This window comes from Lutjanus erythropterus, chromosome 15 (genome assembly GCF_056507025.1).
Source record: "Lutjanus erythropterus isolate fLutEry1 chromosome 15, fLutEry1.hap2, whole genome shotgun sequence".
In the NCBI taxonomy this organism is placed as follows: domain Eukaryota; kingdom Metazoa; phylum Chordata; class Actinopteri; order Lutjaniformes; family Lutjanidae; genus Lutjanus; species Lutjanus erythropterus.
Genome location: NC_139331.1, coordinates 9,079,155 through 9,105,764, shown reverse-complemented (window position 1 = coordinate 9,105,764; position 26,610 = coordinate 9,079,155). Strand labels below are relative to the sequence as shown.

Sequence of the window (26,610 nt, the reverse complement as noted above, 5' to 3'; positions counted from 1 at the left end):
GTGCCAGGAATGTAGCTCCGTAATTGTCTTGTGCCTGTATCAGAGAAAGCAAGAACACTGGCACCAAAATAACTCCAGACTCCCAAGGAACAGGAAACCTTTACTGAAATAAAAGCACTAATACCGCACTGTAAAACACTACATGTTGCTACTGAATGTTACTTAAGTGAAACTGTTTAAGTATAATAAGAAAATAGTGCCTAATGTATTAAAAGTCAAAGTATTCAACGCAGTAAAAAAGTCCCCTGTGACAGTTCTACTATTACATATTATATAATTAAATTATTATTAGTCATTAATTACTTTAAAAGCAGGGTTTTACTGTTGCAGTTGGTTAAGGTAAAGCTAATTTTTAAGAGGAAGTTCCATTATGTATTTATTTATTTTTGTTTTTTTAATTATTATTATTATATTATTATTTTTTACACTGAAGCCCCCAGTTGCTGCGTACCTGACGGCCTCGGCCACATTGTTGGAGGTGTGTCCTGACAGGGCGTCGTGCAGGTTCCTGATGAAGTAGTCTCTGTAGTCCTCAGGCAGAGCCATGAAGGTCCCGCCCATCACGATGAACTCCACTTTGTCCACACTGTGACCCAACTGCTTCAGCTGCGCATCACACACACACAACACACACACGACACACACAAGGTTTTCTAGAACAGTTGCAACTTAGCAAACCTGAGACATTTTACTAGCTCCAATTGAGAGTACAATCAAGTGCAGTGAAGTGAACCAAATAACAGCATGTTCCCACAGTAAAAGTTATTACAATTGATCATAATATCTTGCAAAGCAAATTGGAAATATTCTTTAAGCAGCTATCCCACAAGAACTGACTTCCAACAACCAAAGCTCAATGGAAAAGATGAGAACTGTGGCAAATTGATATTCAGAGAGCAGCAGAGGTTTTTCCATAAACTACTGCTGAAAAAAATGGCTTTGCTCTGGTGCAGGAGACTAATGTGGCCATAAATTCAAATAATGGCATAATTGAGGTCAGCGTCTCGGCAGGTGGGTAAAAGCTGTGACACTGTACACTAAATCTATTATCATTGGTAAAAGACTGTCACTACACAGAACATGATTTGGGGAAATGGCAGCTTTAGCAACATGTTAGTGTTCATTTTGTTATTATGTCATGTCCTTGTCAGTTTTAAGTCAATTTTTTTGTTTAGTCAAGTTTTAGCTGACTAAATATCTGGCCATTTTGGGCTTATCTTGGTCCAAAAAAAAAAAGTAATCAACTTAGTCTAGTTTTAGCCAAAAAAAAAAAAAAAAAAAAAATGATTTAATGATTTATTGATTTATTCGTCAGATTGTATTGAACACTTTGGACAATCTAGTTTAGCCAAAGCCAATTATTCATCATTGTTTGATGGTCCATAATCTGATGAAAACACCACCTCCTTACTAGTTACCTTAAAAGTTAAGTTTCATTAACCTCAATTTCTTGGTGGTGAGTATTTAACGACATCTGTGCCAAGTCGATATTGTCTTAGTCATGGTAAAAAAGGTCTGTGACAAACATATTCATAGTTTTCATTAAGAAAATTAACACTAATGTCCACCTTGTGACTATGCAAAAGGAGAAAAAATTCACTAAATAGACACAGATGTGTGAAGCTACTAGATTAAATAGATAATTGTGTAATTGTAATACAAAGAAATTAGCATGTACACTGAAGGGTTCCACTGACCTGCTCCACCCGATGTCTGGTCTGAAGGTAGGGGTCGTAACGTGCTCGGATCGCTCTCATGGATGTTGGCTATCAGAAAGAGAGAGGCACGGCAATAATTCAAAACCACTGTAAGTTTAAAACCCCAAAACAAAAATTTGCTTGACTTTGATCTAACTTGAGAATTTGGACGACTTACTATAAATACTACAAATGAGACCTGTAAATTAACAGAACACTGAGGCAGAATGAAACGCACCTCATAGCCGGTGTAAGACTGTGTGGAGTACTCAAAGTCAGAGTCTGGTCCACCAGGACAGTAGCTGCCAGAGCAGAAGTTGTTATATGATTTACATCAAACACCATAAATAAACACGTCACACAACTGTAAGACATCAGCAATAAAAACTGAATTCCCTCCTGAAGGTTTCCACCTGCATTCATTATATTATAATCATATCTTGCTTGCATCCACAGTTAACAATATCTAATTTAACCTTAAATAAATGTTATTAATTTATCTGCAACAAAATTAAGTTACCTTAAAAAACAAATAAAACAACACTTACACACAGATGTTGCCAGTAAAGCTGATGTGGGGACATCGATGTGGTTTGCACATCACAGCCACGACTGCAATCTGTGACAGAGACGCAAGCTTAGAATATCTGAACCATCCTTAATTTGAAAAATCGGTAATAATAAAGTAACTTTTGACTTAAACTTTCATACTTCCCGAAGTATTTTCGGTGTGTTATAGTTTTTGTCTTTATTTGAAATGAAAGAAAACAAAAATAAAAGGTGATGAAACATTCAACCTTTAACATTCTGTAATAAACCACATGAGAGAGCCATGTCATAGTTTATGCGTGAACATTTATCACCAGGCCAACGTCCATCTCCATCTTGTCATACTGTATGTCTGTTAATCAATGACCTCCTCCAAGAACAGATCAAGAAATTGTGAGGAAAAGTTGTCGAGTTTAAAACCAGAATGAGCCAAACACACTGTGTGCAGGGACGTTTCTTCATGTGACTGCATTTTTGAGTCTGATGTTACTTCAAACCACCGTTAACTGCAGCTTTTTTTTTTTTTTTTTAAACTCAAGCACTTTTCAAGGTACATGAACAAAAAATTCCAGACTCCCAAAGCTGTTATAAACAGATCTAAATTGTTACTATAAACACAACTACATAAAATAAAGCTTACAGAAATCAGACAGGAACTTGGGGGCCATAGTACGTACCCCACTGGCCGTGCGGATGGGTTTGGCCTTTAGTTTGGGCACCAGAGCCCGTCGGTACTGAGGTGGAACGGCAGCAATGATGTCTACCAGTCGAGGCTGGGCTTCAAGTCCATATTTAGCTGAAGTCTTCGTCTTCACTCTTTTGAAAAAAAGATTAAAATCAAAGGTAAAATAAATAGTGCAGTTTTGTGTACATGGTAATAAGAAAACATATCTTTAGTCATCTGTACTTCAGGAAAGTATTAAAACATTGAGATGATTAGCCAATGATCATGCAATGCATTACTTGAACCTAATACTATATATTATTCTAATATTTTCTTATACAAATGGACAAATACTCAATGCAAGGAATACATACATACACACACACACACACACACACACACACACATATACATATATATATATATATATATGTATATATACATACACATATATACATATATATATACACACACATATGTATATGTGTGTGTGTGTGTGTGTGTGTGTGTGTGTGTGTGTGTGTGTATCAAACAGGTAAAAACAAACAGGTAAAATTCAAAGGAAATTTCAAATTTCAAATCACTGGGTCAGACGAGATACAATGAAAATACTTGCTACTAAATACTCTAATTTATTCTCAATATCAATGCAAAAATAAAACATAATGTTCAGCTTTGCTGACAATTTAAAACATTGACGCATCTTATTCTGCATCTTGTAAGTTCTGTTACTAATTTAAGAATTGCATCGACAAACTGCCAGAAAAAGGTAAATTACACAATCATAAGGTTATCAACCAAATAAATAATAGATGACTAACTGATGCTTTTTAAAAGTAATGCTGGAGTTTAAATAGTTGCGTCTAACCCACTACACTGAGCTATTAAAAGAACTGATCATACAATTATTACAACTTATATGATTACAAAGCAATCGTCAGACTTAACTACATGACCAGCTGTTAACATTACATTAAAACCACTGTAAGAAGTTAATGATTTCATGAATATGTAAATAAAATATTCATTATTTTATACTTGATGCAATCTGACACTACTCGAGTTGCGATTTATACAACTTACATGCAAATCTTATGACAGGCTTGTGGTGTGTAGTAAACTAATTACAGGGTTCTGTATGTGTTTACTGGTGAAGACTTACTTGTTGAGATTTATATCTTTGCCTTCTTCATGGGCTTCAACCAACTGCTTGATGACATCCGCAATAGTCATCATCATCAGCTCAGCTCGGCTGAGGTCACCTAATATCAATAATCAGTGTCATGGGACATTATTACTTTTACTTACTTAAAAACAAATACATAGAAAATGTGTATTTACTAGCTTCAGGTATAGCTACGGTTAGCTAACAGCTAGATAATACTATAATGAGCAACAATACAGTTCTCGTCAATAACTGGATGAATTAAGTTGTAAGCATACATTGTTTTCAAAGAAGGACGACAAATTAACCAGTTATCCACAGCGTTATATCGCTGTCATATGATGAGAGAGAGGCAGACTTATAGTTAGCATTAGCAACAAGCTAGAGGCAACCTGGGCAGTTTAGAAAGCCATTTTGGACATTTTATACACTTTTTCACACACTCACTCTTTTTCTTTGGCTTTCCCATCTCTTTCTTTAGGCATAAAGTCCAATTTCCAGCGGGTGGATACGGGTTTGATGAATTACATCAGTTTTTTATCCCGATAAGGCTGTCAGAAATAGTAAACAACTCCACGTTGCGACCTTAAACGGCTTTGTCGTACGGCAGTTGAAACTGTCGTAAAGTAGCGTAAAATCACCCTTTCCCGTATCCAGACGATTACTTAAGTTTCTAAAACGGTGCCACAGTTTTATCCAACTGTTAAATTAACTGCTGATATTTTAGTTTTTTTTTTTCTTAAAATGTTTGGACACATCTCTTTTGAAGGAAAAGCACAGTCGTGTCTCGGAGGCAACCCCGGATCCACGACGGATCTCGCGAGACTGGCAATTTTAACCCAAACCATAATCTTTTTGTAACTCTAAACTAAGTGTTTTACATCCCAGAAAGTACCAGCGTTGTCACATTTTAAAAAATAATTAGTTTGTATAAATTGTACGATGAGGAAAACGACGCGTACAACTCTCGCGAGCATTTTGCACATTAAGGGTTCCCTTCGAAACAAGACCAAAGCGCGAATATTTTATTAAACTGCACTCTCTAAACGCGCCCGGGGGTAAAACTATATTACAACTTTATCCCTATTGTATCATTTTAATTGACAGCAACTGAGGATATTGTTATTTTTTCTTAACACGTTTTGGACAATTCATTTTAAAGGAAAAGCACGGTTGTAATGCGTGTAGAACCACATGGTGGCGCTGAATCCCCTCTTAAACCAACTATACCAGTGTGTGCAGACCAGAGCGCTGCTGGAGAACTTGGAAGCTCAGTTAAATCTCACAGCAAATCCCTTTAGCTGCGAGTTGACATGGCTTGACTGATCTCTGCGCCGCCGGGAAGTTTCAGGAAATGCAACAGGTGGAAGAGCCGAGGAGGGAATGAACTGTGTACTGCCGTGAGTGTTTCTTTCACTAACAAATGGAAAGCAGGGTTACACAGTGCACTGTAGTAGGGTGAGTTACATTTATGAGCAGTCATTATGAATATATTTGACCCCTTACTGTATGTTTGCTCTCGTTAGCGTCCCAGGCTAGCTGCTGTGGGTACTTCAAGGTGCCTGTGGGCGTCGGACAGGGAAACAACTGCGCACTCTTTCACACGGTTTGTTCATAACTCTTGACAACATAGTTTGTACTTTCGCTTGTAATGTCTTCAAGGAAGTTTTATACAAGCTGCTTAAAGTTGGATTTAAGTATGAATATTGTAATAGTAAGCAGAGTAAGTGGCTTAGCGTGTTTAATTATTGTCTCACGCAATGAAGCTGCAGTCAGTGTAAAAATAAAATGATGTGTTCAAATGTAATTTGGTGAAATACGATTAAATTTGAACATATGCAAAAACTTTAAGTACATTTAGAGTATAAATGGCTCTACTTGTGTCCATTCATTCATTTCCTACAGGTCAGGTGGCACCATGGATGACAACAGCCCCAATGTCTCCAATGTAAAGGTCGCCGTTCGTGTGCGACCAATGAACAGGAGAGGTGAGTAAATGTCACACAAATCTTGTGACAGTCACTTACAGCAGCCATGAGTTGGACCATGCAGCCACTCGTTACGTTAGTCTGTTTTCACAGGTCAAACAAAGTTTTTTTTTTTTTTTTTTTTTTTTTTTTTTTTAACAACTTTGCCCAGTTCCAACAGGGCTTATCAACACTGCAGTGACGCCAGGGGTAATTTGTTAGTTTTGAACAAACAACAGAGGCTTCATTCCTGTGTCTTACAGGGTTTGTTTTCCCAGTTAGGCTCTAAAAAGCTCTATTTTACCTCCCTTTGGAAAAGCTTTGGCTGAAGTGTTGTGGGAGCGGAAATGGAAAAATATAGAAGGGACAGTGACATCACATCCTGACAGAGAAGACAGTATAATGCATGTACAGTGACATGTGTAATACACTTTCACTGGCCTTAAAGGGATAGTTCAGATTTTTTGAAATGGGATTGTATGAGGTTCTACCTCTACAGTATGTGCTGGTCAATTTGTCCCAAGTTTGCAGAGGCAGAAAGGAGTAGATGCACAGACTTGTGCTGCTGTGGACAGTGTCATCAGCAAAATGTATTTTAGCCACTTAAAACAAGGTTCAGCTATTAAAAACAATATCAGTTTAAATGTACACTATATGTAGAATATTTTCACTCCTTTACTTTGCTGTCAGGCAGCTTTTTCTGATGGGAGACTGACTTTATATTAGCTAAATATTGCTCTTTTTAAGTCAACCAAACTCCTTAAGCAAAAACTAAACAATTTAAGTCACACAACATGAGAGATACTGGTCACTGCTTCAATCTGTTAGTTAGTTTGTGTTCTTGTGTGACTCTAAAACACCAAAGTCACATAACAACATAAACAAACTAACTGATCGAGGCAGCAGTAGACCAGCAGCTCTCGTGTTGTGTGAAGTAAAGTACTTTGCTTTGGAGAGATTGATATTTGGCTTGTAAAACAGCAGTCACCTGTCAGAAAAGGTTGTGTGACAGCAAGGTACACCAGGTTCTTTAGGTGGACCTTTTTAAGTGGCTAAAATACGTTTTGCTGCTGACCATGTCCATAGCAGTACATTGCATAGGTTCCTACACTGGAAGTCCTGCTGCTTTTCCAAACAGGGGACGTGCTACATCTACTGTAACTAATACACTGACTGTTGTACGTCTTACAACCCCACTCAAATAATCTGAACTTCCTTTTGTGTCTCTGATAGCAGCTGAGCTGCACTGAAGTTTCAGACTTCCTTGAAACCTACCTTTAATTTATTGTGATAAATCATCTTGCCACAAAGTCTTTTAAAACTACAAATATACCTTCGAAAATAAAGTGTAAGAGTGGAAAGTCTCATGACACGTGCCCCGATTCCTGCTCTGACAGGAAATTTCAGTGCTGTCTCCGCCTTAAAATCCATCTACTGTAGGCAGGAATGAGGAAGAGAAGCGGCGACCCAGCTTTTCCTTACTGTCTGCTCGGGGAATAGTGAACCAGTCGTAATGTTTGCACAGGCGAGTCCTGTATGAATCACTGTCAATAAAACTATTTCCTGCCTCTCCATGTTGGACTGTTTGTGTTATGATCACGAGGAACTCACACAAACACACACACACACACACACACACACACACACACACACACACACACACACACACACACACACACACACACACAGTGTATGCCACCTGTTGTCCTGTGCTGAGAGTGCTGTCAGTGACAAGTGGAACATGCTCTTTAAACTATTTGAACAGTACATTGTGATGATAAGAGAGCTGTTTTGCAGAGGAGATTTTGTTCACTGTACATTTCAGATCTGTTTCAGGAATAAGCATATATTTCTTTCTCTTTATCATTAAAATAAATCCCCTTTCTCACTGACTTCTGTTCCAATCCAGAAAAAGACCTAAAGACAAAATGTGTGGTGGAGATGGAGGGGAACCAGACAGTTCTGCAACCAGCCATCATCAGCATAAACAAAGGAGACTCCCGGTAAGCTGCAAAGAGTTTCACATCATTAGTTTAATGCAAAACCATTCAAATTTGAAAGCTCTATCATCTTGCAGTTTACTTTTTATTTTACGTTATCTCACATTTTCCGCTTCCACTGCAGCAGGTGCTATCTTTCTTTTGTCCTGGAGGTGTCTGTAGGTAGCCACATTATTTGTTTGGCTTCGTCTCTTAATAATGACACATTTTTAGGTGATTATAGCAGATCTCTGTGTCAAATGACTTGAGTCATGTATCTGATGAGCCTAAACTGAATTTAACAAAATAAAGATTCTGGTGAAGGACGCATCCGGACTAATTAATGCCTTGTTTAAGAGACTAGACACAAAGGTTAGGACATGGCACCTGTCTGGAGACTTCTTGGCCTTAGCTTGCAAAGTTTTTGGTTTTGACATTTAATTAATAATTGATTAATAAATGCAGCTGTAATTTCCATGATGACAAGCATGCCCAGTTTTCCAGTTACATCACTGAAAATGCCTAAAGTCAGAGTCCATGGATTCAAAATCAGTCGCTCTTCCTGTTTTGTTTTTGTTTGTTTTTTTCAAAGTAAACCACAGTACACATCTATCTTGTCTTTTTTATTTAAAGTCTGCATCCATATTTTGTGAATTCTTACTTTGTAGTTATATGAATTAAGTGAAGCCTCAAAGTGAAGCCTTTGGATCAGTGATTTTCAGCAATGAGGTGACATGAGTTTCTCAAGGAATGGTTTCAGCCCTGCTGAGGTGCTGGTCTTAACGTGATACATGACTTGATCAGATAGATCTGTTTACATGTGAGTGAAGTAGCTGTTATGATGATATCCATAGCTGTTGGCCTTAACTCTTTGTCCATTTTGTCCATGATAGTAAAGCAAGTTCATTCTTAACCTTTTGAAATAGAAGTTAGACAACGTTATTGGTCTAAGAAAATATCGACACTCTTGAGTATTGCAATATTATGTTTCGTGATACTGTATTGCTTCTTAAAAAATATGCATCGAGATACTTGCAAAGATTCATGGCAGTGTTTCATTTTGTGTTGTGATTAATCCCCCGACCTCTAGATAAGTGTTGTTGTCTAAGCTGTAATCACTGCATAAGAACTTTTTATACTCAGATTTTTTCATATGGTGGGGTGTGCTTTATACAAAGATAGCTTTCCAAAAAATTACATTTATTAAATAGTAATTTGACCTTGCTTACAGTATTGCAATATATTGAATTGTAACCACTGTATTGTGATACATATTGTATCGCCAGAAATTGTTTGAAGTTACCTAAAGTGCCATGAGTGCATTTTTGAATGTTATGACCATTGTGGGTCCGCAATGGATAGCATCAGCCAAGTCCCTTCGATTTAAGTTTTAGTGGACTCTTAGTGGAGTGATTATTATTTTGGTCATGAAAATGGCTGTATAACACATTGTATGTAGGGATAAAGTCCCTCCATAGCCCTGTGCCTCAGCAACACTTCTCTGAGTTGTTTTTCCCATTTTTTTCCTCAATTTGTAATGATTAATGACCACTATCTGGAATTGAACCCAGGTCTGTGCAGTAGCAAGCTGCTGTTTTGCCTCATTCAGGTGTGTACACCTACAGTAATTACAGTATAGTAGTTCTACAAATTGAATTCCCTCAGGATTTCTGGCAGAGGTTAAACAGACTCCAACCAGCCCATCAGGTTAACACCCGATTCCCTGCTCAAATCTAAACCTCACCCCACCCTTCCTCCTTCAATTACTCCATCCCATTCTTCCTCCTCCCCCTGTGTCCTTCCTGCATCGTTCCTCTCTTTACAAAGGGTGTGTCTGTTCCAGCTCAGTCCTGCTCAGGTGGTTGACTCAGGATTTAAAGGGATAGGAACAAAGGAGAGGACGATGTCAAGATTCAGATTCAAGACTTGGAATAGAAGTTACAGTTTATGCATCCAGTCAGTGTGGAAATGCGTCTTTGTCTTGATATTATGATATCTGAACTCGCATCAGTGCAGTGCATCAAAATAATAACATAATAATGGATGTTAAGAGTGCAAAATGTGCATTGATTGGTTTGTTGTCAGAGCAGTCCAGTCCTCTCCTCCTTGCAGTCAGCCAGGCTGTGAGTCAGAGCAGGTTAGGTGGATGCTCCCTGGAGGTTTTGGTCCCCTCTCAAGTTACCCTGTTCAGTAAACACACCTCAGGGCAATCCCCTCCAGACAAGACAGTATGAATCTCCCTCTTTGTAGAAAGAGAGTCTCATATTTCATGGTTATCATATGCATTTTTTTGGCATGTATATATCAGTGTGTGTCTCTTCTGCCCTGACACGCTTCAGCTGCGGTATACTTCCCCTCTGGGGCTCAATGCGAACAGGTTTTACAGGCTCAGTGCTACACAGACAAACGCTTCGTGGGAGAAGTAAACGTGATTCTGAGCGAGTATTTTTAGCTGGAAAGCATCGGTTTCTGTATAAAGACGCACTTGGTTAGTTTCCCAGTAGACTTTGTTCTATTACGAGCATAATCAGCGTCAGAGAAAAGCATTGTTGTTTGTTGGGGGAGTCGTTCACCAGCCAATTCCGCAAGGTTTCTGCTTAGTCAGCCCACTGCCTGACAGGTTTAACTGAACTGCTGCACGAGCCTCAGGGGGTGTTCATATGTTACAGCACCCTTGGTAGCTGCAACCAAGAATACAGCAGGAGCCATCAGACCCTCAGGGTGGTGGAAATTAATAAAGCTTGGGGTCTGCTTTCATAGCTGTGGAGCTCAACAGTAGGCAGCAGGCCTGTAAAAGTATAGTTTCATGGATCCTGTTTTACTGTGCATGCTATAAACAGACCTTGAATTGTTGCAGGAATATTTATCAGTCCCTGCTGAATAATGTTTAGAAATAGAAACCTTTCTTATCTGAACTTGGTTTCGATAAGAACCATACTTTTTATCTGTTTATACCATCACAAGTGTTTGTTTATTTTATATCCTGACTTTGAGAAAATGTGTGCATAAAAACTTTAATATGTCACCATCCACCCAGAAGGATGGCGTATCATCAGACCACTTTAAAGGGATAGTTTGGATTGTTTGATGTGGGTTACATGAGGTACTTGTTGATAGTCAGTGTTTTAGCTACAGGAGATGGCAGTTGGCATGTCCCCAATTTGGAGAAGCAAACAGGAGCACCAGCATTGAAGCTAAGCAATGTCCACCTAAAAAGTCTATTTTAGTGTACCCTGTATTTTAAGGGTGTCACAATTTCAACATCAACTCAAAAAATTTATCAAAATGAGCTTTCAATCTCAATAATCAAAATTAAATTGCTATCTGTTTTCCTCTCCAGACAGCCTACTTGCAGCATCTGGCATGTGTTCAAAGACAACACTTGATATCATATAGACTTTCTAGTTTTTTGTTGTTTTTTTTTAAAGAAGAAATTGTCATTTGGCATAAAATCAGTGATCTGTTGATCTTTACAAATCAAGACTCTAGTGAGGGCATTGCTGTCAGGGCTTTTTTTAAGTGGTAAAAATGCATTTTGCTGCTGACCCTGTCTATCTGTCTACAGCAATATATTGTGTAACCTCCGCGCTTGTGTCCTTACCTGCTTCTCCAAATTGGGTGCAGGTTGACCACCATCTACTGTAGGTAACACACTGACTATCGATAAGTACCTCATACAAACCCACATAAAATAATCCAAACTATCCCTTTCAATCTGAAGCGGTCTAGTTGTGTAGGCCTCTTGTGTTGTTGGTCATAGACTTGCTGACCTACCGTCCCCCTCCTCCCCTCTCCTTTAGTGACTCCTTGGAGCTGCGAGCCTCTGCCAGTTATCTCAGGAATGTCCTCGCTAGCCCAGGAGAGGACAGGACTTAATGTTGCTCTTTCATGGACCAGCCAAGTCTCACATAGGGAGGCCTTGTTTCATTACAGCCCCCCCATGTGTGTGGCCATGACTAAATTTGCAGCCCTTTTTTAAAACCCCAAATTGATATTTCTGCCTGAGTGAAGACTGTGTGTTTTGAGTTAGCCTGTGTATGGTACGGCTCCTCAAAGGGGCCTTCCCTGGAGACTGGGTGCCTGTGTTTAAACATGATTGATTTTTACCATAACAAATATATCTTTTTCTCACATTTTCACATTTTGGATGGCCAACTCAAGTAGATTTGCCAAAAAGATTAAGTTGTATTTTCTTCTATTTTGCTTTTCTTCTATTTGGGTGCTGATATTGAATGCAGTTTGCAGCCTCACACTCCTCAGTGGGGAACAACCACAATAATTTTGTAGTGGTTGACCAAATCTTCAACTTGCGGGATACACAACAATCACTAAAGAGATCTATAATCCTTAATGCGTTTGTGATGCAGTATTAGTCTTCATCCTAACCTGTTTTGAGCTCTCTATTTGGGTCAGCTCTCTAATATTAAAGTAAATTATACTAAAGTACAGCTTGCAGAAAAAAACACACATAAAGACCAGAAAGGAGGGCAGTAAATGGCTAAATGCAACATCAAAGCTGCTGTAACTTATTTGTTGGCCACCTGAGGGCAGCAGAGACCACACTGTAAACACAATACTGACATATTGTCACTGTTTAAGTTTTTATGACAAACTTGCCAGTAAATAGATTTGCCCATTAATTGGGTGGATTATCTGGCATTTTGAGATAACTGGCATTGGCATATGCCTGAGCTCAAGAGGGCAATAAACAAATAATGTCTGCAGGCACATCTTTAGGCAGGCTTGTCAATACGGCTGCTGTGGAACGAAGTTAGCCCTCTGACTTATGAGTTTTGGGAACATGGTGAAAATGTTAGTTTTGAGCCCTGTACGGTAACTGTCATGCATCCTGTCGTAAACGTTTGTTTAAGTTTTCTCAGTCACTGTCATTGTTTCTAATTGTTAACACATATCCCTCATCCTAAATCACAGCAAATATCATTTCAACTGGTACTGGTTAGCGTTAAATTATGTTAAAATGTATAGAATTAGGGCCACACAAGTACTTGCGATATAACTGAAATTGCAGAACCAGAAGCAAATCACTTTTTTTTTTTACCTTTTAAAAGGGAAATATTTGAGAAACCAACATTGTAATGGGGTACTGTAGTGCTGAATTGATATCCTGGCCTAAAAAATGTTTGTTATCCCATCACTATGATTTTACTTTTTCAGTAAAAATTAAAATTATGCAAAAATGATAATTCCCACTAATTTTATCACATATTGCAATCACAATTTAAGTAAAAAAAAAAAATCAACAATATGACTTTTTTTTAATCATATCTTGTATCCCTGTATAGAATGATGCATTTGAATACTCCTAGCAATCTAACTATACACTATACTCCCTGAAATACCAGTTACTTTGTCAAATCTATAACATAACCCAGTATATTTTTCTGTTTCATTGATTAATAAACATCCCATTGTATATTAGGTTGTAATGTGCATGAGTAATGGTATTGTATATGGCTTTTTGTGTTTTGATGTTAGCATTATATATTGGCCACCCTGCTCTCTAAATATTGGCATGGACCGTTGTAAAACCTTTGTTGGCCAACCACTAAATAGTTGTCTGTTTACACATCCAGCAGACATTAAGCAAAACTATCATTCATTTGGAGTTTTTATGGTCTCATGATGAATGTAAGCCCAGTTTTCACACCACTTTCAGCTCAATTTTTAACCTTTACCAACTCACTGAGGAATTATCTGGCTCTTTACCTGCTCCACAAAGTTCACAAGCCAGCTTAGCTAGTTTTTAACTTGGTCTGTCTGTCATGTGCTGAAGGGCAAAGAGCAAACAGAAGGGTTCTTTGTCGCTAAAAACATTTACCTGGTGCGGCTGAAAATGATGCTAATGGGAGTGATCCAGAACAGTGAAGTTGTGGGCTGGAAAAATAAAACAATGAGCTTAAGGATGCTAAAACGCTCTGTAGAGCTGAGGGGAGCTGTGGGTCCGTCACCAGAAGGGACTGTTTCCTTGTACAAGTAGTATGACTACTACTATGACAGTGACTAATGCTGGTTTAGACTGTGGTGCATTGTTCATCAAATCTGGTGCATGGTTGTGGATTAAGGTATGAAGGGCGTTGCAAGCACTAATGTCCCTGGAAGATGCACAGTTAAGTATGTAAATACATAACAATTTTCATGTTAAACTGAACCTCAACTTTCAAGTTCAACTCCCTTAGACTTAAACTTGCTGTAACATGAATGCTACTCTGTGGATGGACAACATCATGAAGCTGCAGTGGAGCGTAGGACATGTTTGATAATTAAATTTGACGTTTGCTTGCTGGAATGTGGTGATGTGTTTGCTGACTGATGCATGGGATGCTATTGTTGGCCGCACTGGGAAGAAGCAGCTAAAACGCAGTGACTGGGCTTTAAAGTGCTCTGGCAAGAAGGCAGAGATTTTGGGCTCAGCTGGGGTCCCAGGGACGCTGGGAGGCTCTGAGATTCTTAGTGCCGCTGAAGGGCACATTCCCCGCTTCGTTCGCTATGAGCCAAAGAGGATTAGTCACCTTGACAGATTTTTGAGCGTGGCTACGATTGAAACACCTTTGACTCTATATCCTTGAAACTCTCCCTTCTTACTCCACTGACTTTGACCTGGAGTCAGTGTTGCTAACTCGGCTGTTTCTGCACTGCAGTGTTATGAACTGTAGTTTTTCCTGAATTGAATTATTAGTCACAGGACAGTTAGTGAATGTCAAGTGTCTTTGAAGACACAGCAACCCACAGTCTATTATATGCAGTGTGCAGCTGTTTTCTGCAGGAAAAAATAAACAAAAAGTCAAATAAATACTTTGCATAGACAAGTATTTAATATTTAAGGACTCACAGGAAAAAAAATGATGGGACATCCCTACTTTTGGCTGAGCTCTTTGCCTTTCCATCAAGAAATGTCACCTCATACATCTGGCGTATGGGCCAGTAAATGGCAAACCAGTTTACAACCAGTTTTTCCTCTCTCTGTTTGTTTCATTAAATTTATTGTAAGAGCATGCCTAGAGTCAGAAAACTGTTTTTTTTTTCTTCTTATCGCAGTGTCATCTAACAACAACATACTTAAATTAGCTTGTGACCTCAAGGTTGGGAACCACTGGCCTACAGGTTAGAGAAGCAGTCTTGTGACTGAGGGTCGACAGTCCAAGACTCCCCAGGCTGACTGGGAAAATGCTGGTGGGAAAAATGAAGAAGTAACTCTTCCCTTACGTTAACAGCTACTAGCTGGGAAGTTTCCAGGTGTGAATGTGTGTAACCATGTGAAAGTTTTGCTGAATCAGAACTCAGCTGACTGAAGTGAATAATTATTAAAAGGGAAACACTGATTGTCAGTTTTCACGATTTTCTGAGATTTTATAGACCAAACAGCTAATCAATTAATCAAGAAATTAATGGACAAACTTATCGACTATGAAAATAATTGTTAGTTGCAGTCCTGTTGAAAAGTACATGTTACCTAGACCAAAATATCAGCTGAATGAATATTGATCCCGTTGGTGGTGTTGCCATACGATCGATTTGGATGATCCCTTGCTGTGTTTCCTATGATGTGTACCTCCACAGGCCTGTGATGGAGTGACAGGATGATTTAAAATAGCCCACTTTTTAGCTTGATTGATATTTTCATGTTTATTTTAACACCAATTATTAACTGATATTTTTTCTTTCTGTTCTATGTGGCCCTCAGGAGTCAGCCAAAGGTGAGTATTGAATTGAACTCTGAACTAAATTATATTTAATATTCAAGGTATCAAGGTCATTTATTACCATTGCAATAATACAATGAAATTAGAGTTGAAGTTCCTTCATGCTACACACATGTACAACTTACATATAAATTATATACAGGTGATTATTGATATTTAGAGTAGAATATGATGAAATATAAAACAATGTATATTTATTTACACATGTTCACAAATACACTCAGGTAATGATTCTGTAGTTGGCCTTAGGTTGAATGTTAACAGCAGTTAACAGATGATAATAAGGTTGATATTTTAACTAAAAAAGTTCAACCTTCAGGAAAATGCTGTCCATCATCATCGATGTGAAAACACATAGTCCCCCTCCCCTTATCCTGACAGTCTCCCATTTTGCCTGTTTAATTTTCCTGGCTAGACAGTAGTCAGGAGCAGCCCTGAATCTACGCCGGGTTAGCCTGGCTCTTATCCCCGCTCACCTCCACTCCTCTGCAGGGTGGTCTGCTGCGGCGCATCCAGTCGATGTGGCTGGGGGTTGAAAGATGCCATATGCATTTTTGATTGTTTGAAGGTCCGCTGCTCTTCAATCCAAATCCTATGCTGGTCAACAAGTGCTTAAAATAACAGATTAAAACAGAAAAGTAGTGAAATTTGAAGGAGCTACCGGTCCGGCTGCAGTATCTACCATATCTACCTTATCATAGCAAAACAGTTAAAGTTGCACAATGCTCTTTTGCTTTGTCTTTTTGTTGTACACATTCAGGAATTGAATACTCCCTCTGCCTTAGAACTGCCCCCTGGATTTCTTTCCAACATGACGGCCGAGTCACAAACTACAGTACAGTACAATACAGTTTCTGAAAACATCTTAGTTGAGAAACAGGTGATGCAGTAACAGCATTTTGTTTCATGTTTGATGAGAACTGCCTAGTCCGACAGTTTGATCGGTGTTTTGTGACTCTGCCACGTTGTGTTGGGCAGACATCGTTTGCATAAAGTAGAGGTCTAGTTGTGATTATGCAAATTCCGTTACGCTCTACGGTCCGTCAACTTGCCAAGTTGCATCCATCATGTCTGGATCTACTCCTCTTCACAGAAAATGAATCAGATCCATCGACTTGATGTATGTCAGCAGATTTGGTGTGTCTGAACCCTAACTTGTTATCAACTGCAGCGAGCCAGCTGAGTTTGGTTGTAAAAAGGACCAGAATTATTTGTTGTCCTGACACTACACCTTGATTATCCCTGACTTAAAAATCAGACAATTGGCTTTTTCCCATCATTCTGTGAACAACCACAATCTGATTTTATGCTGCATTCTGCATGAGACTGTCGTCTGACTGTTCTGAGTATTATAGGTGAAGGATGATGTACAGTGAGCAGGTCATTATTGTGAAATAAATCCTGACAGGATGATGCAGGTCTTGAATCATCCTGCTTTTTACATGGTTACTTACCCCCACAAAAAGAAATATTTGGCACACATTTATTTGATATTATTATATATATATATATATATATATATATATATTCTAATATTTATTTAACAGTAGGGACCTGCTTAGTGTACATTATCCTGTTTGTTACATGGTTATGTACCAAAAACAATAAATAATTTGATACAAAGTGTTAAATCTAATTACTAACTAATTATTTTAGTGATTTAATAATGATTTTATTGCTCCTCCAGAGTCTATGATCAGAACTGTGTCCATAACAATGGTCTGTTCTTCATAACAACATTTAAAGGTCTGTTATACAGAAATAACAGCCCTTAGAGTGATGTAATTGACCAATCAGAATTGAGTATTCAGCAAACCCATGTAATAATCTGATACAATCAGTACTGTACTGATTAAATATTAATTCATTTAACTAATGTTCCTTCACAAATACAAATTGCAGAGTTTATATAAAAGTTGCTATATATATACACAAATGAGGAAAAAAACACACATCAGAAATAAAATTTTAAAATTTTACCATATTTTAGTTACTGTGTGAACAGATGGGGCAACTCGTATGTAAATCTAATATACATATGACAAAAAAAAGGGGAACAAGAATTATAAATAAGGTAGATTCAAGACAACAGACCAACAAACTGGATAAAAAATATAACTGAAAGATTTCACTGATGTTAGTTTCTTGTTTTTCTTATTTTTCACTGTCTGTTATCTGGTGTTTGGTCTAATCAGCCTGGATTTCATCTTAAATCAGTTAACGTGCTCACACAGTAAGTGAGTTTCAGCTGGGACACCAAAGCACGAGGTTTTTCAATCGCTCACTTTGAGAAATATGAATGTTTTTTCTACAAAACCCTTTTTATAAACCCTTCACTAAAGAAACCAAAGTACTCAGATGTTAATATTTTTATTTAAACAAATAAAACTAATTACTTCCACAAAGCTTTTTGAAAGGTGCAAAATAAAAAAATCACTTGTGAACACTAATGAATAATTTCAAAAAAAAAATTTGTGCGTCCTAAATGAACGTGTTGACATTTCGTTCAGTAACCTGGCAACCTCTTGTGGCTGAATTCGTAGTTTTCACATGACATTACATTTGTATGGGAATGCCCCCTTGGAGGGAAAAACAATGCTGTCTTCTGCTGCCCGCCAGCTTTCTACAGTATCCTGTCTGACAAAGAAAACCCAGAAAGGAAGAGATTGTAGATTTGTGCCTTTGAAATTTTAAACTTGCCTCTGTCCCTGGGGAAGGCAAACTATAGAAATATTATTTTAACCTAACGAAATGACACTGCCTTGTTGTTACTGCCCTACAACACTGACCACAGTGACCCTGAAACTAACTAAAACAAATTGATTAGTTTATGACTAATCACCTTTGCTTTGACAATGAAGAATTTCTTATCCTCCACCTGCCAAACGGCAGCATTATTGACCCATCCAGATCAAAAATACACATAACTGTCAGTATTTTAGTGCGCTTTCATCCAGCTCGGCAGTGTAAGGTGAAGGATACTCCACAATATAGATGTAAACATCACTGAAGTGGAACTCTGGCAGTGACTTTAGTGACTCAAATACAGCAGCAGGTGCTGTATATGGATCGCAAATGCCCAAAACTTGTTTGTTTTCATATCTTTGTTTTTCTATAGTTGAGATTTGATCCAAATATTCATGACTTGAAACAAAGAGAAATTTTAGCGACTTGTGCTGCGTCTCTATGGAGACTCTAGTGTGAGCGGCCATGTTGGCCCATTGTTTTTGCCCTCCAGTTCACCATGCATGTCACGTGACTGAAAACTAGGAATTATGGTGCAGCCATTCCCTTGTTAATCCATGCATTAGTTGTTTTCAATTGAAATCCCCTCTCTTGTATCCTGTGTGTTCTCTTCAGGTTTTTGCTTATGACCACTGCTTCTGGTCCATGGATGAATCTCAAAAAGACAAGTTTGCAGGTTAGTCCACTGCCACAGTGTCACAGTGTGTTTTGTACTCTGCTTGATTTGGTGCTTTCTGTTTTTAGCTTAACACAACGTCACCACTTGGTGACTCATTTCATAAAGTTATCTCCTGACTGAATGTTTCCTGATATTCTGAGCTATTTATGGAATCGGAGAAAGGGAGTGTTTAGGCGGCGAGATGAAGAGTTACACGTTGTTCTTACCCCCACATTGGTGGTGTGGTCCTACGTTTTGTAGAGGGGGAGAACAAAACCTTTGCCAGGGGGTTTCTTAACAATGTGAGGGGTATAAATAGTTCAGCTCTCGCCTGTGTCAGATGTATTGAATCTGAACAAAATGCCCACCACGTCTATTCTGGGCTTCTGAGTCTCTCAGGAACAGGAAGTCATGTCTAGATATGTAGAAAACTGTTTTTGTATTTCTGTTCTGTTTTTCTAAAGTCATCTTGAAAGTATAGTTGATGTTTCAGTCTGTATTTTGAGACATTAAAGTGTTTATTCTGTTTGCGTAGGTCAGGATGTTGTGTTCCAGTGCCTTGGGGAGAGTCTGCTGGACAACGCCTTCATGGGCTACAATGCCTGCATCTTCGCTTATGGACAGACAGGTAAAATAAAAAACAAAACAAAACATATTATGTCCACTTCATAATATTAATAGAAATATAATATAACAGCAGCACTGTAAACACTTGCACAATATTAAATTATAGTTGGAATTTTTTGAAGAGGGATTGTATGAGGTAAATGGAGGCCTCAGTTTAGAGATGCAGGAAGAAATGCCCTCCTAAAAAAAAATATGAATGAGTTTTGGTGTGTGCAGTATTTAGAAGATTTTCACACCTTTACCTTGCTGCCAGACAGCCTTTTCCAGCATGAAACTCCCAGTCACACAAATCAAATATCACTCTTTTAGAAGCATCCAGACTTCATCAGTAATTTAAGCTTGCAGAGCACGAGAGTCGCAGGTCTACCGCTGCCTCAATCGGCGAGTTTGTTTTGTGTTACTGTGTGACTTAGGTGTTTTAAATTGTTAGTTCGGATTCACGGTAGTCGGACTGTAACCCAAACTCACCAATTGAGGCAGCAGTAGACCTGCAACTCCTGCTGTTTCTGCCAAATGAGTCTGGTGGCTTTGGAGAGAGCTATATTTGGCCTGTATAATGGCAGTTTCGTGTCAGAGAAGGCTGTCTGAGGGCAAAGTACAGAGGGATCATATTGCAGTAATATAATAGACAGGCTAGTGGTTTTGACGAGTGAGGATTCCACTGCACTGCAAGTAAATTTTGCATCTAATCTTGCAAAGAAAAGACTCAACAGTTTTGTCATTCTGAGGAGTTGGAAGTAATGGTAGTGGGCAAACAGTGAGTCTGTGTAACCCATGATGAATTCCAGCGTCCTTTCAGTCATTATTACCTGTTATATTGCGCTCATTTGTCAGACCTTTGTTGTCAAAAATGACCTACATTTGTTCTGCCAAGTGGCCACACACACACACACACACACACACACACACACACACACACACACACACACACACACACACACACAGACAAGGTGCAGTTTTGGGTTCAGCGTTTTGCTAAAGGACTGTTCCGTTAATGACCGAGCACCTCCACCACCTGAGCTGTAGGTGGTAGAAATGATTCAGATTAATAATTTCCCTCCTGCTGAGTCGTATCATTTGTGAACATACATACCAGATGGTGTTTGCCATTAGTTCATGTTGTTAAACTTTGTTTTTTAAGCATGAGAATCTCCCGTTTGCCTTTGCCAACATCTGTATCTTTTCTGACTTCAGTTTGGATCACTTTTGCTGTCTTAACAAACCTCGCTGCCGTTCATTTTGATACTTAAAATGTGAATCTCGACACATTCTCAGACTGAAAGTGTGTGTCTCAACAAGCAGTTTAATTTGTTTTTTAATTGAGGGTGTCTCATTTTATGCTGCTAACTCATTTGAGTCTCTGCTTCTCATACACTTACATTTCCATCCTAAACTGAAGTGTTAAGTTATCGTCATTGAGTTTTCATGAAAGCTTAGAAGGTGTTGTGCTACATCTTTTTATATATAGTCATGTGTGCAGCAGAATCATTATCAGTACTCTCCATATCTGGGTTCATTTACTTTATGATTTAGCCTTTTTTTTAATCTCACTTGCTTCCCCAGTCCCAAAACACTGAAATATGCCTCTGTCTTAACAGAGACGCATGTACATAATTTATTTTTTAATATGTTATACTCTTTGCTGTTTTTTATGTTTAAAGGAAGCGCTCTAGCAGCTTATGAAGCTTCATTGTCCTGTTTTTATGGTCTTATTTTCCTCCTAGTCTCTCTTTAACATTACTTGGTTGGTTTTCTGTATGAGATTTTTTGAACTCTGTGTGTCTGCAGGCTCTGGGAAGTCGTACACCATGATGGGCTCAGCGGAGCAGCCTGGCCTGATCCCTCGGCTCTGCAGCTCGCTGTTCAGCAGGACCGTGCAGGAGGCCCAGGAGGGAGAGAGCTTCACCGTCGAGGTCTCCTACATGGAGATTTACAACGAGAAGGTCCGAGACCTGCTCGACCCCAAAGGGTGAGGAACTGTTCAGTCTAGATGACTTAAAAACGGGGAGTCATGTACAAAGATACAAAAACCTGCCCATGTATTTGGGATTCTATGCTGTAAACTTTTTTGTAAACCTAGTTTTTGAATAGAATTAATAACTTTAAACCAATGCAAGCTACTCTCTTTGATAGAAACCAGATATAAACAGCTTCTCAAACAGATCATGGTCTCCCCCAGTGTTTTCTAACTTTGGTGAGCCATGTTGCTTTAAAAAAAAAACAAGAAAATATGAATACACTTTTACAAAGTACAACATTTAAAGAACAGGAACAGCAGAGGAAGTATTTTGTAAAGCAAATTCCTTGTATTTGAAAACTGTATAGGAGGTCATCTGCGAACAAAACTGATCTCAAGACATGATACGTCTTACCACCATGGCTAAAAAAAGTCCTCGGGAGAAACCCTGGAGATGGTAGAATAAAATGCAAAATGTCCCTCTCATCCAGGTCTGGTGACCTGTACTCAAGTCCAACCAGTCCTGTCTTCATAAAAATGTCTTTTCATTTCTGTTGCAGTCATATTAGCCTTCATACTTCAGTCTGCTACAGTACAGTGAATCGTACAGAAACATAGGGTTAAGTGGCTCTAAATCTTCATCTTAAGACTGACTGTATTTTTATGCCTCTGCCCCAGCGGACAGCCATGACCAGAGGTTTTATATTTTTAGGTTATTCTTACGGCTGTCCTATTCTTGTGAATGCGATATGACAGAGAGAGAGAGAGTGACTTGAGAGAATTTCTTCACATTTTGTACAAATGTCCACTTGGCTTCAGGGATGAACTGATTAAAATTTGGTGGTCGAAGGTCACCGCAACCTCACAAATTTCGATTTTGGACGTAACTCAAGACTGAATGATGAAGCGATGCCATTTTTTTATCATGATGTTCTGCACAAACACTTCTGTGGCCATTATTCAATGCCACAACTCTGGAACTGGAGGGGAGACGATATTTCACATTTGGTCGGGTACTGAATTGGTGACATTAATCTTGGGTGTCCACCTTGAAACTGTGGTGATTGTATCAATCTTCTGTGCTGCTGGATTGAAAATGTGCAAGAAGAATCCATGTTTGAGAATATGTAGCTTCTTTACAGAAACAACCATATTTGAAACATTATAGTTCACGAAAAGCTGTTGAGCTTCAGATGAATGTCGTTGCACCATGTGATGAAGCTCTGTCAAAATAGTCTGTTAAGTGAAGTTTCTCACTGGAAAATTAATCACAGTCCATGTCAAAAAGTCATAACCTCCATGTCACCAAAAAATATACTTAATACCTTTTTATTAAATTCCTTCAAAGTCTTCATTACATACATTGTATGAGTCTGGACAGACGTGGATGTAAACTGCCAACCAGTAATTATTTGTTTATCCAGGAAGGAAGCTGTCCACTTTATCTTCTCATGTTTGCATTTGGGTTGGACAGAATAGAACTGAAGGATGTAGGAATAATAACCATCTCCTTCTCTCTGTAGAAGTCGACAAGCACTGAGAGTGAGGGAACACAACGTTTTTGGGCCTTATGTTGATGGCCTGTCTCGCCTGGCTGTGGCCAGCTGCAAGGTACTTGTAAAATACTTCACGAGCTATGTCTAATTCCCGCTCTGTTTGTCTTTTGCTTTCATCGTGTTGCGTTGCCAAGGGAAACATGTTATCTCATAAAGTGCAGGTACAGACGAGTCGTGTGTTTTGTTTGTCTCTGACAGGACATCGAGTCCCTGATGTCAGAGGGGAATAAATCTCGCACAGTGGCCGCCACAAATATGAATGAGGAGAGCAGCAGATCCCACGCTGTGTTCAACATCATCCTCACACACACACTCATGGACCTACAGTCTGGGGTAAGACACACACACACTACTGCACACACACACACACACACACACACACACACACTCAAGATCAGCTACTGACAGCAAACAAGATCATAACCAAGCTTATACTTTTCTAAAATAAGCATTTCACATAAGATGTCTATTGACACATTCCTGTTAGAGTTTTTTTGATCAACTGATTCAAAAAAATATCAAATTGTTTTCATTTTGCTCTACTTTGAGTATTATTTTTTGTCTTGTTCAATTTGAAATTATCCTGTGGCTTCATTCAAATTCAACTAAAATAATCTAATAAATGTATATTACATACATAGAAATGTACATAAATGTATATAATAAAACTCACCAAAGACATATTGTTTCATCTTTCCACTGTTCAGACAATCAAAAGCTCTGGTTTGGTTGAAATAAACCTGTAATTCGCCCTGTTAAATGTGAAAATATCGAGAGAGGAGCGAGACGGACGTCGAACATCAGAGAAGCAGCGGAGAGAAACGGCGTGAAGAGACAGAATATTTTTACATTTAACGTGATGAATAAAGCTTTTATTTTGGCCAAAACAGTGTTGGTGATTGTTGGAAAAGTGGGAAGATAAATTAACATTAACATTTTTGGTGAATTTTACTTTGTTTCTCAAGTTTCAATGAAGCTGACGGTGATATAATGTCTCTCTTCTGTAAATAGAGTCTGATGGCTTTGGCGAGAGTCCTGAGTAAACGAAACATATCTCATTATTTAAGTAAAGGACTCTCTGTATCGATCCTTTCCACCATGTTGTCAGTCAGTAACAATCACAAGCACTTCTAGTGGATGACGGTTCACAATTGCTCATAACAGTTTCGTTGTTGTCATTGTTTCATGGCTGTGGCTGCTGTGTTCTCCCTCAATCCTGGACCAGGTTAAAAAATTATTAGCCCCTTAAACACAAAAACGTGGGAAAATAGGGTGCAGGTTGAAAAATAGCAATTAAAAATCTCCACAATTACTCTGGAAAAAATGTCATCTTGTGTATTTCTGTGTTTCCAGACGAGTGGAGAGAAGGTGAGCAAGCTGAGTCTGGTGGATCTGGCCGGCAGCGAGCGGGCAGCCAAGACTGGAGCCGCGGGTGAACGGCTGAAAGAAGGGAGCAACATCAATAAGTGAGTCAGCAGAAAATACATAAATAATAAGCCATGACACTAAAGTCTTCTACCCCTCAGTGTTTTTTTTTTTTAGTTGTAGTTTTCACTTTCTGGAACTAAATGATGTAACCAAGCGAAAAGCTGGAATTGTGTTTATTTTATTTGTGCAATAGAGACAGATTTTCAGCCTGGCCAATTATCGGCTTCAATATTAAGCAATAATTGAAACTTGCATCACGCTGGTTCTGATGCAGCCGCCTCTCTGTGTCTGTAGTCCACTTTGTAGTCTCATGGTTCTGCCCACAGCACTGACTACTAAATATAGGCTACTTTATATACTGCTGGGTAGCTTGCATGTTTAATAATATGATACATCAAGAAGTACAATATTTGCTTCCAAAATGAAGTGGAAAATTAGAAAAATATCATTTTTACAATAAGATTTTTATTTTTACTGCAAATGTATGTCTGTTTCAAGTTGCTAATAATTGTATTAGTCACAACAAACATCTAATCATTATCATCTAGGTTTTGATCTTGATTTTGAGTCTTGAGTCTTTCCTTCACAAACTACTGTCTCACTTGTCGGTGTTGTTACTCTGCAATCCTGTGAACTGAACTGAAATCTTATCAGCCTTTTTTAGGCCAAGATTGCCTTGAAGATTTGTGTTCTTGTTGTTCTATTACATTCTGTCCTGTTAATTTCCCTCCCTCCCTCCCTCCCTCCCTCCTCTCTATTTACTTCTCTCCCGATCCTCCCCATCCTCCCTGTCTCTGCGCTCCTCCCTGCAGGTCTCTCAGCACTCTGGGTTTAGTTATCTCGGCCTTGGCTGACCAGGGAGCAGGGAAGAACAAGAACAAGTTTGTTCCCTACAGAGACTCGGTGCTCACTTGGTTGCTGAAGGTACACAGAAGAAAATAACAAACCTTGTCCACACAGATCCCACTACAGACAAACAGCACTGATTTCTGTGGATCTGCAGTTCCTTTTGCACTGCACACCCACTTTATTACACAACAGGGTACCAGTACAATATGCATTTATTAAATCTGAAGAAACTGGACTTTAAAGTCTCTGAGTAATTAATTTTCTGGTGTGCCCATTTAGTTTCAAGGCTCTGCTGATTATTTTCATTAGCTCTGCTCTGCTGGAAAAAGGGCTCTTTTTGCCAGCTTTGAGATTTTAATTTGAGGTTTTTAAATTAGTGTTTAATTTGGCTCCATGTAGCATTGTAATAGTGTTAAATGTAGCTTTGCAGAAACTCTGATCCCCCTCAAACACAGCATGCTCATAAATCATCCCAGCCCTCCTCACACATTTAGCAATTCTTATAAATCAAAGTAGTGGATTTTCTTTTCTTTGAGAGTTTCGTTCGCTCAGAGGTTTGGGATCATAACTGAGGTAAAAGTCGTGTTTCAACCTGCAGGACAGCTTGGGAGGGAACAGCCGCACCGCCATGGTCGCCACCATCAGCCCCGCTGCAGACAACTACGATGAGACGCTGTCCACCCTGCGATACGCCGACAGGGCCAAGAGCATCGTCAACCACGCCGTCGTCAATGAAGACCCCAACGCCAGGATCATCCGAGAGCTCCGAGAGGAAGTGGAGAAACTGAGGGAGCAGCTCACCGAGGCTGAGGTTCAGATTACTTTAGAAAGCTTTCACCTGTGCAAGTGTTTTTTTAATAATATATAAAATAAAAAAAATAAAAAATAAAAAAAAACACCTCCCCCGTGCCACATGTCCTTGGGCAAGACATTGTACTCTGGTTTGCTCCCCAGGGATTTACAAGCCAGTACATTCCCAAAATACTGGTCCCAAGCCAAGGGTGGGTTGAGTCCAAAAGGGCAAGACATTCAGCACTAAAAGCCTATG

General features: G+C 38.9%; 2 protein-coding genes across 11 annotated transcripts in view; one reads left to right on the top strand and one right to left on the bottom strand.

The window, feature by feature from the left end:
* The window catches only part of elp3 (elongator acetyltransferase complex subunit 3), a 28,395-nt gene extending 23,698 nt beyond the window's left edge, over positions 1 to 4,697 (bottom strand). Inside the window, exons 1-7 of the mRNA XM_084737526.1 lie at positions 4,523 to 4,697; positions 4,073 to 4,172; positions 2,924 to 3,062; positions 2,246 to 2,316; positions 1,936 to 1,999; positions 1,698 to 1,766; positions 452 to 606 (exon numbers count right to left, since the gene is read on the bottom strand). Of these exons, the coding sequence (XP_084593652.1) occupies positions 452 to 606; positions 1,698 to 1,766; positions 1,936 to 1,999; positions 2,246 to 2,316; positions 2,924 to 3,062; positions 4,073 to 4,172; positions 4,523 to 4,544 (620 nt within the window). The 5' untranslated portion in view covers positions 4,545 to 4,697. The remainder of the gene's footprint in view (positions 1 to 451; positions 607 to 1,697; positions 1,767 to 1,935; positions 2,000 to 2,245; positions 2,317 to 2,923; positions 3,063 to 4,072; positions 4,173 to 4,522) is intronic.
* Positions 4,698 to 5,321: 624 nt separating this feature from the next.
* The window catches only part of LOC146314052 (kinesin-like protein KIF13B), a 54,216-nt gene continuing 32,927 nt past the window's right edge, over positions 5,322 to 26,610 (top strand). For 6 of the 10 annotated variants that reach the window (XM_084737523.1, XM_084737522.1, XM_084737521.1 and 3 more), the window contains exons 1-12: positions 5,367 to 5,533; positions 5,981 to 6,063; positions 7,952 to 8,045; positions 15,724 to 15,736; positions 19,103 to 19,163; positions 19,681 to 19,773; positions 21,561 to 21,741; positions 23,253 to 23,340; positions 23,484 to 23,618; positions 24,639 to 24,751; positions 25,526 to 25,637; positions 26,161 to 26,373. In XM_084737523.1, coding sequence (XP_084593649.1) covers positions 5,499 to 5,533; positions 5,981 to 6,063; positions 7,952 to 8,045; positions 15,724 to 15,736; positions 19,103 to 19,163; positions 19,681 to 19,773; positions 21,561 to 21,741; positions 23,253 to 23,340; positions 23,484 to 23,618; positions 24,639 to 24,751; positions 25,526 to 25,637; positions 26,161 to 26,373 — 1,221 coding nt within the window. In that variant the 5' untranslated portion in view covers positions 5,367 to 5,498. Of the gene's footprint in view, positions 5,682 to 5,980; positions 6,064 to 7,951; positions 8,046 to 15,723; positions 15,737 to 19,102; positions 19,164 to 19,680; positions 19,774 to 21,560; positions 21,742 to 23,252; positions 23,341 to 23,483; positions 23,619 to 24,638; positions 24,752 to 25,525; positions 25,638 to 26,160; positions 26,374 to 26,610 lie in introns of all 10 variants that reach the window. The other 4 variants (XM_084737520.1, XM_084737517.1, XM_084737524.1 and 1 more) reach the window with 4 other exon arrangements.